This window comes from Pyrus communis, chromosome 7 (genome assembly GCF_041283825.1).
Source record: "Pyrus communis isolate YQ-2024b chromosome 7, ASM4128382v1, whole genome shotgun sequence".
NCBI lineage: Eukaryota > Viridiplantae > Streptophyta > Magnoliopsida > Rosales > Rosaceae > Pyrus > Pyrus communis.
In genome coordinates, this window is record NC_142571.1 from 11,084,891 (window position 1) to 11,099,264 (window position 14,374).

Here is a 14,374-nt window from a genome sequence, read left to right on the forward strand (position 1 = left end):
CAAGAACGCAACTTGATCTAACCAAAACTGGCACTTGCTAAACTTAGCATACAATTGGTGTTCCCTCAACCTCTTCAACACCAAAGTAAGATGTCGAACATGCTCCGTCTTCGACTTAGAATACACCAGAATATCGTCGATGAAGACAATAACAAATCTATCCAAGTAAGGCTGGAACACCCGATTCATTAAATCCATGAAGGCGGCTGGTGCATTCGTCAACCCAAATGGCATAACCAGAAACTCGTAATGACCGTAACGAGTCCTGAACGCCGTCTTAGGGACGTCATCCCTACTGATCTTCAGCTGATAGTAACCAGACCTCAGATCAATCTTAGAGAACACACAAGCACCTCTCAGCTGATCAAACAAATCATCGATACGAGGCAATGGGTAACGGTTTTTAATCGTCACCCGATTCAATTGCCTGTAGTCGATACACAGCCTCAAAGTTCCATCCTTCTTCCTCACAAACAACACTGGAGCGCCCCAAGGCGAAGTACTAGGCTGAATGAATCCCTTATCCACTAACTCCTGCAACTAAACTTTCAATTCCCTTAACTCCACGGAAGCCATACGATAAGGAGTTAGAGAAATAGGATTAGTACCTGGAAGCAATTCAATAGTGAATTCCACGTCTCGATCTGGGGGTAAACCAGGTAAATCCTCGGGGAAAACATCAGGAAAGTGTCTGACCACTCTCACGTCCTCAACTCTGTTAGGAACAGCCTCATCGAGCACCACGTGAGCTAGGTACCCCTGGCAACCCTTAGACAACAACTTTTTCGCTCGCAGCGCCGAAATAACGCCATGTCTCACCCCACTCTGCTCACCCATAAAAGTAACCACAGGTAGTCCAGGACGATGAAATGTAACCACTTTCTCGTAACAGTTAATGTTGGCACGATAGAAATGCAACCAATTCGTGCCCAGAATCACATCAAAGTCGACAATATCTAACGGGATAAGATCAGCTGACAAAATAACATCCTCAACAATCACTGGACATCCTGGGTACACACAATCTACAACACATCTCTCTCCTCTAGGCATAGCGAACTCTAAATCGTACCCTAGAGGTGTGGGGTGAGGTTGCGTCACTTAAGCAAATGTATGAGAAATCACGGAATGTGTAGCTCCACAATCAATTAAGACTCTAGCAAAACAACCAAGAATGTTTAACGTACCCATAATCAAGTCTGGGTTGTTTTGGGCATCCTGCAGAGAAATATTGTGAAGACGCCCCTGGCCCTGGTGACGTCCGCCGCGGCCTCCGCTCGCCCGAACACCGCGTCCCTGAGCACCACGCCCCTGACTGGGCTGACCCGACTGTCGTGACGACCCTGCACTACTAGTGGCAATCTCTCCCTGCTGATACTGTCATCCCTGGTACCACTGAGAACCGCCGGCTGCAGCTGGAGGATACGGCATATAGCCGCCCGAATACTGAGGATAGCCACCCTGGGAATAGGGATCCTGGGGATACTGATACTGCCCCGGAGCATAAGGGACAGCATCACCCTAATAGTGGTAAGCACCACCTCGACCCGTCTGGCCGTAGCTAGTCGGACCCTGGATCTGCTGGAGTGGTGCAGGTGGTGGCATAAAAGTCTGTTGCGGTTTCTGCTGCTGACCCTGGGGACAATTCGCAGCTCTATGTCCCACCTGTCCACACGTGAAGCAACCACTACTGCCTCGCCTACACTCGCCGAAATGCCGGTTGTTACACCTGCGGCAAACTGGGGCTCTGCCTCGACCACCATCACCCTGCCTCTGGCCTCTAGCACCACCAGAAAATCTACCTCCACGACCCTGTCCAGTGGCACTGAAGCCACCACTAGAAGAACTCGAACTAGCACCACCCCTCTTGAAGTTCTGAGTCTGACGGGGCCCGAGCGACGCTTGACCTTTACCCTTGTCATCTTTCTTCTGATTGCCGTCCTTCTCTTCATCACTGTCGCTCGACATATTCTCTGAGTCCTCAATCCTCAACAATATCTCGTAGAAATCCTGGTAGGACTCACAGTGTGTAGTAGTCGCCATAGAACGCCACCTCTTCCTGGTGCCCAAACGAAAACGACGGAGCATCTCTGCTGGGTTACCAGCAACGTCAGGATGGTAGCGAGACAGATCAGTAAACTTGCGATAGTACTCATTAGCCGTCATCTTCCGCTGTTTCAGCTCGGTGAACTCCTGCTTCTTCCGATCGATGTACTCAGAGGGCACATACCTTCTCTTGAACAAATCCGTAAAAACATTCCAATCAGTCCTCTGAGCTGGAGTCAACCTACGAAGCTCCTGCTCCCACCAAGCCGCAGACTTCGTATCAAGAAACCATGAGGTCGTCTCGACCCACCTCTCCATAGGAAGGTTCCCCTGATTGTGCAACACACGGAAAGTCTTTTCAATGTGCTCTAACCATCGCTCTGCGCCCTCATGACCCTCACTACCTTTGAACTTATCCAATTTCAGATTTTACATAGTCTCCAGATGAGTCCTCTGGGGAGGGCGCATCACAGACTAAAGGGCTGTAGCAATAACTTCCCCAACTGAGCAACATCGGGGAAGCTAGACTCAGAAGAACGACGTGGTTCCCGACGAGGCGGCATAATTCTGACAGAAGACACCAAAACCATTAGAAAACTCACACCAAAACACAGGACTGCCAAACCTAAGCTCTGATACCAAACTGACACACCCCAACCGAGATCAGGGCGTGCAGGCCGTCACACGAAGGTGACGTAACCATGTGCACTTGCGGAAGCTAAAAAAAAAAAAAAAAAAAGTAATAAAAAGGTACGAATAATTTAAAACTAGCATACAAGGTACTAAAACAAGTGCTAGCGTAAGTGAGATACAATTTCAGAGCAAGACTACAGCAGTCCAAAAGAAAAGTTGCGACAAAAGTACACCCGAAGGTGACCCTACGCTGGTGAGTATCTGTCAGAAAAGCCGGAAGAACCCTCTGGGAAACCACCGAACCTGCTAAGCAACTAGAACCTGGAGGGGCGCAAAACAAAAGCGTGAGTGGGCAAAAACAAATCTTTTCTAAAACCATTTAGTAAAATACTTTCTAACCCCTCGCCGTAAAACCTGTATACTTCCCAGAAAATAACATATATACGTATGTATATAGATGTGCCAAACATGCTCAAGGGTATGCCAATCATGCTCAAGATATGCCATGTCGAAACCTCATGATGAAATGCAAGTGCTCAGGTATAACTCAAATCAATAACATGTAATCTGGCAGCCGGAGTCACCTAACGTGACCTGTACGGCTGCATATAGAGCTCAAATCTCAAAACTCAATAACTGAACCTGCCCACGAGTCGGAACCACCTAAAGTGGTCTGTACGACAGGCCTGGGTGTAATATACATATACGCTCTAGTGCTACGATCACGTGAAGGCTGTGCGAATAATCGCGGGTCACCTACGAGTCGGAACCACCTAAAGTGGTATGTACGACATGACTGTGCACCTAACTTGGATCCAAGCTGAGCGTGTGGTGCGGGAGGTGAACATCACGTGAAGGACTGTGCCCTACTCTGGGCGGGAGCACTAACACCGGGGGTGCAGGTTATGAGCTCTCTAAGCATCTCAAACCACTACTGAATGTAAATATGAATACCACTTACCTGGCACTTACCTGTGCGTCCACAGCACCCAACATGCATATGTATGTGTATGCAACTAATAATGCGGCTAAGGGTGCATAATCAATAATAATAATATGCATGGCATAAGACCAATAACCCTTTTTACTCAATTTCTGGGAAAATAATTGTATATAGGTATATACGGAAAACAAAAGCCCACTCACTGGTATGTGGAAGGGTCGTAGCCCCCCTGCCTCGAGTGCGCACGCTCGTCCTCGGAATACGTGTCACCTATATGCGAAATAACTATAAAAACGTTAACTTTAAAGCACATAACCAACTTCTCGTAATAACTTCTCATACATTGCTCAAATTGGACAAATGAATATACCAACGTGCTCTACACAACCTCAGGATCACAACCATATTTTTAGAAAAATTTTCCTCCGCCGCACGCGCCGACCAAGGCACAGCCACACGCAGGCACATGCGGTGCACACGGACGGCGTCAACTGACGTCGTGAGGAATATTCCGTTAGTTCTAACGGATTCCGTCAACGGCGTCAGGAATATTCCGTCAGATTTGACGGAATATTCCGTCACCTTCTCCGGCGAGCCTCCGGCGACGTCGCCGGCGCCGGAAAACTGGAAAAACTTCTAACTTCGTTTTCTCACTCGTTTCTCAACCATTTTTCATGATTCTTGAACCAAAATGAAGCTTAGGACTTGTAGAATCACGATATACTACTTTTAAAGGCTAAAAACCACACAATCATACCTGTCTCCAAACTCTAAAATCGGCCAACTTCGAACCAAGCTATCCCGACGTCCAAATTCGTCAAACGAAGCACTCCGAGGCTCCTTGGGACCTCACTAAGACATCTACGAGCTTCAAAATTCCAAAAACATTCTAGATTAATGTTTGCATGAACAGTACACAAATCGGACCACCTCGAATCGACGTGAAAACGAAGGATTTCTCACCTGAAAATGGTATGGTTGCACTCGCACGAGCTTCACGAGTTCGAAGGTGTCCTTAGTTTCCTCGATCTGCTAAGGTTTGGTGGGTTGGGTGTGTGTCCGTACGTTTACAGAAGGAAGAAGAAGAAATGGGAGCACGGGAGAGAGAGAGAGAGAAGACAGAGGGTGAGGGAGATGACAGTGTGTGTGTGTGGCCCAGCACATGCCAACACCACACAAAATGACCAAGACAACATAACGAAAACAAACTAGGGGTAAAATGGTCATTTCACATGTACGTTTTAATAATCCCGGGACGGGATGTCACACTAATAGCTTGATTCATTGTAGAAGGCATCAAAATTTCATATCAATCCCTATGAAAGTTGTAGACTTCATCGGCTAAGAGGGAGATGGAGGTTACAATACTTCGAATAAAGGGAGTTCTACGTCCTTTCTTGTTTGCACACTTAAAACTAGGGTTTCTTCCTTTTTAATTTTATTTTTAATTACCTTCCATATTTTATGCTTTTTGAATTTTATTTTTATGTTTAATATTAGTTAAAATCCACTTAAGCATCCATGTTATTTAATGAATGAATATGGACCATTGGATGTTTTGTAATCTAAAGGTTTAAAAAAAGTATAAAAATATTTGTCAAAATGTTTGTCCCTTGATCCTATTCCTATATGTATGTATGTATGTGTGTGTTATATATATATATATTTTTTTTTTTGGACGTATGATGCAAAATATATATAGGAGTTGAATGGGTTAGTAAAGAGTTATTTTTCCAGAAGAGTTAATATCTCCAAACCCTTCCTTACCTTGCCCTTGGACTCTTATTTTGTTTGTACACAATCAACGGAGGCCTCCTCCACATATGTTGCAACTTCTTCAGTAGCATGCTCTTATTTCGTCTTTCCCTTAAATAAGTCATCAAATTTGGTGCTTTTTGATCCCCAGTTGCTATGGAGAACAACAATGAAATACAATTAATTCCTCTATTCAAGTGGTTCTCACATTTTTTTTTTATTTTAAATTATTGTGCAAGGCTTGTTTTATTAACACCCCACATTTTGTTGACTACACCCTACACCCCCCACATTTACTTTTTAAATTAAAATTTTTCATCCCACGTATTTTCCAATACTACCCTTACACCTCACATCTCACACACCCGACAATCATCAACTAATTAACCGCACATCAAACTCTTCATCTCTTTCAAACAAAAGGAATAATCCACATTTTAAAAACAAGAAAGATGAATTAAATTGTTATAAAATCTCTATCTTGCCGTTTGATTTATAAACATCCATCAAATTTTCTTGAACAATCACGTTGGATTCTAAGAAGCCTGATGAACAAATGGTAGGAACTGTTCTTATAAGGTCATGTCAGTTCCAACCAGCCAAAAAACATTGAATTCCTTCATTATCAAATAGCCACAAGAATATTACATTTAATTACATCTTAAAATTTTCAACATTCTCTAGTTTTCTTCCTATTTCTTGGATTCCAATTAGAGCAGGGCTTTGCAAAAAGTCAAATTTTTATTCCATTATTTAAATAATTTCTTGAATGTGAAAACCAAGGAATGAATGAGGAGCAAAACTTGATTTTTTGTTCCGTTCATCAAAGGATATATTTTCATCAACTTGTTTGTATTTTTAGGGTTTTGTTCTACAATTGAGAGTAAGAGCAGCTATGAGGGCTCGAATAGTCATTTCATATTAGAGTTACAAGTTCTTTAGTATTACATTTTTAAGTGGGATGTATTCAATAACATGTGGGGTGTTAATAAAAAAACCCATTGTGTAATATTAATTTTGTATGATTAAAGTGAGTCATATGATGTTCAGAAAATCCTAATAATTACCTTGTGAATCAATGTAATACGCAATGATGGTTTTTATGTTTTGATATCTGTCGGTGTTTTTTTGTGTTAGATATTATTATGTGTTTTGATTAATTGCATTAAAGAAACTATGCATGTTTAAATGATGCAGATTGAGATGGAATATTTAATTTGAAGATTACTCTAAAGTGAAATGAATAATATGAGAATGGAAGAATGCGTACTCTCTTTCAAGGGAAGAGGATGTAAGGCCTGTGGTTGTTGTTTCTTGTAGAGTTTGTGCAGTGGAAGTTGTGTTAGCTTTTCTCTTTGGTAGAGTGTATCTTTTGCAGATGCAGAATGTATATAGCAAAGCAGAGGGTCAGTAAATATTGAATAATACAAAAATATTAGTATAAAGAGTAAATTGTTATCTGCAGCTTAAACTTTTAAATTGTCTTTTTTTTTTTTTTTTTTTTTTTTTCTTTTTGCGTTTGACATGCTGAAAACTGAAAGGAGCTTTTGTCACTGCGAGTCGTGCTCTTTTTATGGAATCAAAGCGGTCTTTTGGAGAACTGCTTGGCAAGCTAAGTTGTATGGCAGTAGCTTCTTTTGAGAGAGGTGGTGGTGTGTATGAACATTTGGGCAGTCGCATCATTATGTTCGTGTTCAGCCATTGCCTTTCGTTCAAAGAAAAACTCTCGAATTGTTTCTACAGCAAGAAAAGATTTTTGACTTCCTTACTAAAACCAAAATTTAAATTGGAAATCACAAAATTTTAGTCGATCATGACATGCAATAGGTCTAGAGAGTACCTGAGGTGTTTATGAAATAGTCGTTTGCAACTTGTAGATGAAAGTGATCATGATTTTTTGTAGGCTTTATAGCTAAAATGGTCTCTGAGATTTGCATAACACATCACTTTGGTCCCTCAGATTGTCCACCATTCATTATTTTAATCATTTTGTTAAAAACTCTGTTAAGTGTCCCAGAGCTCTTGGATGGAAGTTTGGGCAATTTTCAAAGCTTCGTAACTCAATCGTTTTTTAACCAAATTCGACCCATAATATGTCAAAATGAAGATAGGAAAGTGTAGAACAATATTATATCTATTTAGAAGCCCAATGGTTGCCGGAGATGCCTGAAAATAGCCTGAAAGGTGATTGGTCCGCGGGAAAATTGGAAAACTCGTCGGAAACTGGGTAAACTTTAAACATTCATAACTTCCTCAATACTCAACAAAATTGAGTGATTCAAAAATAAAAATCATACTTCTAAATGATAAAAAGATAATGGTACATTTTTCGACAACTAATTCATCGTGGTTTGGCCGGAAAACGGCTCAAAAGTGGCCAACTTGAGACCATGACAACCACTTTTGAGCCGTTTTCCGGCCGAACCTCGGAGAGTTAGCCATCGAAAAAGGTGGTATTCTCTTTTTATCATCGAGAAGTATGGATTTTTTTTTTTTTTTGAAGCACTCAATTTTGTTGAGTATTGAAGAAGTTATGAACATTTAAAGTTTACCTAGTTTTTGGCGAGTTTTTTTAGTTTTCCCGTGGACCAGTCACCTTTTAGGCTATTTTCTGGCCAACTACGGCAACTATTGGACTTCCAAATAGGTATGATCTTGTTGTACACTTTCCTATCTTCATTTTAATATATTATGGGTCGAATTTGGTTAAGAAACGATTGAGTTATGAAGCTTTGAAAATTGTCCAAACCTTCGGCCAAGAGCTTCGGGACACTTAATGGAGTTTTTGACGGAATGACCAAAATAATGGATGGTGGACAATCTCAGCGACAATTTCTATTGATTTTCAATCTCAGAGATCAAAGTGATGTGTTATGCAAATCTCATGAACTATTTTGGCTAACAAGCATTTTTTGTATTACCAAGGAAGAGGAGTTTGATTCTTTGTGGGATGGATTGGACAAAGTTGATCACTATGAGAAGTGGTTCTCATTTTGTTTGTCACAATGAGCATGCTTTGTACTGCCACCCTTTATGTGTATCGAAACATGTAATAGTTGTTTAGTAGTAGGAGAAAATTTTCATTGTGACCGGAACGTGAGTGATACACTACATGTTTTTATAGAAGTGGTGAGAAATTTTATTTTTTAAGTTATTAACTTTTTAACACACATATCCCACTATTTGTATAGTGACACGTAGTATACCACCCTGTGTACCAATCACACTGAAGAATCTCTCCAGTAGTAGGTTATACTGCAATTATTTAAATAGTAAAACTTTCATATAACAAAACAGCATAAGCAAGTAATGTGAAATTGGTACCAGGTGGAATACCCTACAATAAAAACTTAAAAGCAACTGTACTGACTAGCCAACCTACTAGTCAACTGAATACAGATTCTTAGAATCAAATAAACTTAAAAGGTTAAAACTTAACAATGTGAACTTCAGTTAATTTTTAGTCTTAGTACTTGAGTAAAGTTCACTTGATTAATAAAGTGTCCACACTAGCGAACCCTACAATGTTTAGTTCCAACAAGGTTATAAATAAAGCTTTGTAAAGTATTGAACACAAGCAAGTTTTTGGCTAAAAAAACCCACCTCTGGGTTAAAAAACCGGGAACTTTCCACTGAGTCCAATCCACTAGTGTAAACAAAGGTTCATACAAAGACCACACAAGCTCAATTCCTAGATCCTTATCTATGGAGCAGCTTTACCTTTGTGCAATTTGGCCTTATACGAGACAGACTCTTTCGGTCTTCACGAAGTGGCAGCTTCTCCTAATCTCATCACCTTGTGGTACCGTGATTAACACAATCAATGATGTGATATGATTTTATGATATGCACAAGAGATTTGGATTCAACTGACCAGTCAGGTTCTTCAGTTAAACAGTTGAAGAAGAACCTAATATGAATCCGAGAGATTGGTCTATGAAGGATATGAAAACTTAGGTTTGGACCAAAAGCTTAATGCAAAACCATTAAAACAATGCAACCCTAATATGCAGTGATTGGGTGTTTGTGCATGAGATGGTTTTATGGCTAGGGTTTCGGTTTAAAAGCTTAAGAAGTAGCTTTAGGCGAATTGCACTCTTTTTGTGAAAATCTGAAAATCCTAACCAAGGAACAAATGAAACCTTCAAAACCCTTATAATGGAGGAGATGAATGTTTTAGAAAAAGGGAACAAGGAGACACGTGTCACGAGCCAAAGAGACATTCCTAGATCAAGGGTGAGAGATCCACGCACAGGAAAATGTGTCAGATGGCCCATGTGGATTGTCTTATTTTGCATGCCTAGACAGTTGGAAAATAGACTAAAATTCTGACTAGACAACTACACTAGACAAAAGAATTTTGAAAAAAAATAAGCTTGACATGCATATGCAAATGTATGATTCAAACCTTTTTGTAGTAAAGATGGCTGGTTCTTTGACGATTTAATTCCAGCAGAAATCCCAGATCAGCATTGAACCCTTAACTCTAAATTATGAGCATATGTAGTAACATTTACAATTTTTTGACAAGGAAAGCCAAACATTAAACCTAGTACTTAACAATCTCCCCCTTTGGCTTTCCTTGACGAAATAAACCCAAACCTATAACTAGATTCACATTTTACCCACACTCAAGAAATCATGCAATGACAAGAGAAGAGCAAGTAACAACTCCTGCAGTAAACATACATTTCTTGGCAAGAGACAAGTGAGATTCATCATGGGTTATTATAACATAAGCTCGTGTTAAAAATGGCACTACAAATTGCATGGTCAACACAAGTTACTCTAGTGAAAAGTGATTTAAATTTTAAAATTTTTCTCCCCCATTTTGTCATGGTAAGACAAAGGAAGAAATTGATAATGAAGCACAACAAATAGTAAGGAATAAAAGGTGAAGCATAACATGCAAGAAAGAAGGGTCAATGCAACTCGGAGAAACAAAATAGCCCACAAAGGTGCAAAGTTTCAAATCAAAGTGATAATATCTAACAAATTTAGGTGCAAAAGACACAAGAGTAAAATAAAGTTAGAGGAGTAGCAAGATTAATTACAACAGAAACCAAAAGGAAATGGAGTTTCAATTTTAACAACCATTGTTCAATAGATAACAAAATAGAACTCCTCATAAAACTTGCTCTCACTAAAAACCCCTACAAGAGCTCCCTATAAACTTAGAACTCCTTTAATTGTGATGAGTCCTCTGAGCTAACAGGAGATCTAATAACATTGACATCTTCAAAAAGAACATCTCCAAGGCATGGATCATGACCAAGATCTTTTTCATCTTCATCTTCATAAGAGGAATATGTAAACTTGATGGGGTTACCCTTCGAAGTAGGAGTGGAAGAGAAATGCTGGTGGACATTGATGGACACTCCATTTCCTTTAGCAGTGTAGATAACAGCCATCTTGGTAGTAACAGCGATAGAATGGCCGGAGGAAGCAACGATGTGATAGGATACAGATGAAGGATCCACATGGCGATGAGGGACAAGCTTTGGAGGTCGCAAAGAAGGCTCGGGGACAAATGAAGAAGGATTCAAAGAGGTTTGACTAAGAGATGGTGAGGAGAATGAGTTACTAACAAGTAGTGAAGACGCTGATTGATTAACCAAAGACTTAAAATCAACAAATTGCTTTCTAAGAGAGTTGATTTTAGACTCAAGATATGCTATTTTCCTATCTTGGGAGACAGTTGATGGTGGGACTACTCTATGATCACCTTGAGCTACGACTGATGTGAAATAAACTAACACACAAATTAAACCCTCTTTTTGATAGTTGTAGTACGCGTAAGTAGGGATCGTTCTAGGCCAAAGATTATGAGGGATGCTAATCTACACTTATTTAACTCAAAAGCAGAAAACTAGACTCAAACAACTCAAAGCAAGCTAAAATGACTCAAATAACACAAAACTGAGTTAAATTGACTCAAAACAGGAACTAAAGAGTGATTTGAACGAAAATTGACTAACTTGACTCAAAACATTAAAGGGGGTTTGTTTGGATGAAAATTAACTTAAAACTAATAAGTTGCAAAACTAATTAAAGGTTGCATGAAATTAAGGTGACTTAAGGGATGAAAGGCTAACTAGAGGATTCTTCTCCACACATGACACATATGCATACAAATCAATTTCCAGTTATTATTCCTATAAACCATGAATGACAATGCCCCAAGTTAACCATGAACAACACTAATTAACTCTCAGATTTTCCTAATTTCATTGAATTGGACTCAGCGACGCAATTAAATTATTCTTATCATGTTCCTTATATGAACAACATGATAGAGATACATATCAAAGATCATTAAGTTCTATGAAAATCATAAGCATTGACAAGGCATTTGTAACTATGAACTGCATGATACTTCTGCCAGGAATTTATTTAACACAATCATGACTAGTGACTTCCACTACTCATAAATATAAGTTCATAACTATTAGGTGAAATTCCCTTATACTTTAGCATCAAATTCATGCATGCAAACTAAGTATGCATCCATAATCAACATACAAGAATAAGTTATCAATCAAACAGATAAGTAAATCGCATTCATGTTTTACGAAACAATAACCAGATGTAATCAATTCATATCACATATATGTTCACGGCTTTGAATTCACCTCTAGCTAAAATGAAAGTAGTTCCACATGTTTGCAATTAAACAAAACCAATCTAATTTAAACATTAAACTAAAACTAAGGATAGAAAGAACCTAGAAACGGTCTAGCACTCCAATGGCCTTGGATGGCAGGTCACAGCACAAGTCCTTCTTCTCCTTTCTTCCTTGTAAAGCTGCAACACAAAGTGTATTTTTCTGATTTTTTCTCTAAGGCTCTTTGATTTTGTGTGGCATAATATATGTATATATAGGCTAGGGTTCATGGCACCAATCCTTGGAGGACAAGGATAGGGCACGGCAGATTTCTAGGGGAAAAGGATAGAGTGGTGCGGCATAAATCTAGGGCAGATGATAGGGCTTCTAGAAATAGATATTTAGGTGATTTAATGTGAAATTGATTCCCCCTTGCAGCTGGAATTAAGGTAGGATAAGATTAGGATAGGATAAGATAAGATAAGGTAAGTTTGGATAAGGTTTTGATAAAGTTCCTTCCTTTTAGCTGATTCCTTATCTTCAATGTCTTGAATTAATTCTTCCAGATTTGTACCACATTTTTAGCATCATTTGTCACCAAAAACGTCCATCCATTATGCTCCATACTTATGCTATCTATTCCAAGTCCAAAACTGCTCCAAAATGCTCCAAATTGCCTTTTCTTGCCACTTTTGCCATTTGGACCTACAAACACACGAAAATGGCTTAAAACACTCTAATAAATAGAAACTAACTTACTAAATGCAAAGAAACAAGCTACCAAAGTCGCATAAATTTGCTCCTATCAAATTCCCCCACACTTAGCTTTTGTTAGTCCCCACGCAAAAAAAAAAAAAAAAAAAAAAACAAAACACAACCTAAACCTTCCAACAATTGCCTTAGGGATTTCCAATGAAACATGACATGTTAAAAATCACCACTCACATAGATTTTAGTTCTCCTTACCCTGGAGCCCATACTTAATCGTAGTCACCACTCACTAGCTCGCATTTAATCAATTAAAACAACATTTTGAATGTAGTAATATGCCTTAGAGAATCCCTCAATTCCTCACCGGATATACTCACTATTTTCACACCGATTTCTGACTACACTCCCTATACTAAGTATATGTGAGAAGATTGATGTAAACATGTAGACTAGCACTCACATATGTTACAACAAAGAAAGCACTTTCTGGAATTATTAATATAAATATCTATATGATCTCATGAACGGAATGTCATTACTTAGAAGCAAGAACCAGGGATACCATATGCTTGTACCAATTTCAAACTCCACATATTGAAACACATAACAATCAAGATAGAAGTCTAAGGGTTGTAATCGGGGTTAGGGATACCATATGTTTGTCCTTCCAGGGATACCATATGTTTGTCCTTCCTTTATCCTAAAATAGTGTTTAACGCATAATCTGAGGCATCGCATATAAGCTCAAAAGGAAGACTCCAATCTAGTGGAACTATGATGGGTGTCGAAGTGAGCATCTCCTTGAGGTGATTAAAGGCTTTCTGACATTCTTCATCAAACACAAATGGCACATCCTTCTGTAGGAGTCGGCATAGGGGTGCTGAAATGTTCGAGAAATCTTTGATAAAATGTCTATAAAATCCTGCATGTCCAAGGAAAGAACGAACCTCTCTCATCGAAGTGGGAGAGGGTAAGTGGTGTACAAGATCTATTTTTGATTTATCAACTTCAATTCCCTTTTCTGAAACTATATGACCTAAAACTATGCCTTGTTTTACCATGAAGTTACACTTTTCCCAATTTAAAACAAGGTTAGTTTCAATGCATCATTTCAATATCAAAGTGAGATTAGCTAGACAATCATCAAACGAATCACCAAAAACACTAAAATCATCCATGATAACTTCAATGATCTTCTCAACAAAATCTGAAAAGATACTTACCATGCATCTTTGAAAGGTGGCTGGTGCATTACATAACTGAATGGCATTTCACGATAAGCGAAAGTACCAAATGGACAAGTAAAAGTAGTATTTACTTGATCGTTTGGAGTTATAACAATCTGATTATATACCGAATAACCATTAAGAAAGCAATAAAAAGAATGACCAACTAACCTTTCAAGCATTTGATCAATGAACGGCAAAGGGAAGTGATCTTTCCTTGTAGTGGCGTTGAGCTTCCTATAGTCAATGCAAACTCTCCCACCTGTTTGGATACAAGTGGGCACAAGTTCATTCTCTGCATTCTTCACCACAGTGACTCTAGATTTTTTTGGAGCAACTTGAACTGGTGAAACCTAACGATTATTTGAAATTGGATAAATCACTCCACAATCAAGAAGCTTGACAATCTCTTTTTTCATAACTTCCATCATTGGAGGGTTGAGTTGACCTTGAGCC

The 14,374-nt window shown here is 39.2% G+C and overlaps 1 protein-coding gene across 1 annotated transcript; it reads right to left on the reverse strand.

Annotated features, from left to right (window-relative positions):
- Positions 1 to 390: 390 nt before the first annotated feature.
- On the reverse strand, positions 391 to 3,953 carry LOC137732605 (uncharacterized). Its single transcript, XM_088697887.1, has one exon. The coding sequence runs from the start codon at positions 2,362 to 2,364 to the stop codon at positions 1,522 to 1,524; it is 843 nt and encodes a 280-aa protein (XP_088554013.1). The 5' UTR covers positions 2,365 to 3,953; the 3' UTR covers positions 391 to 1,521.
- Positions 3,954 to 14,374: the final 10,421 nt, after the last annotated feature.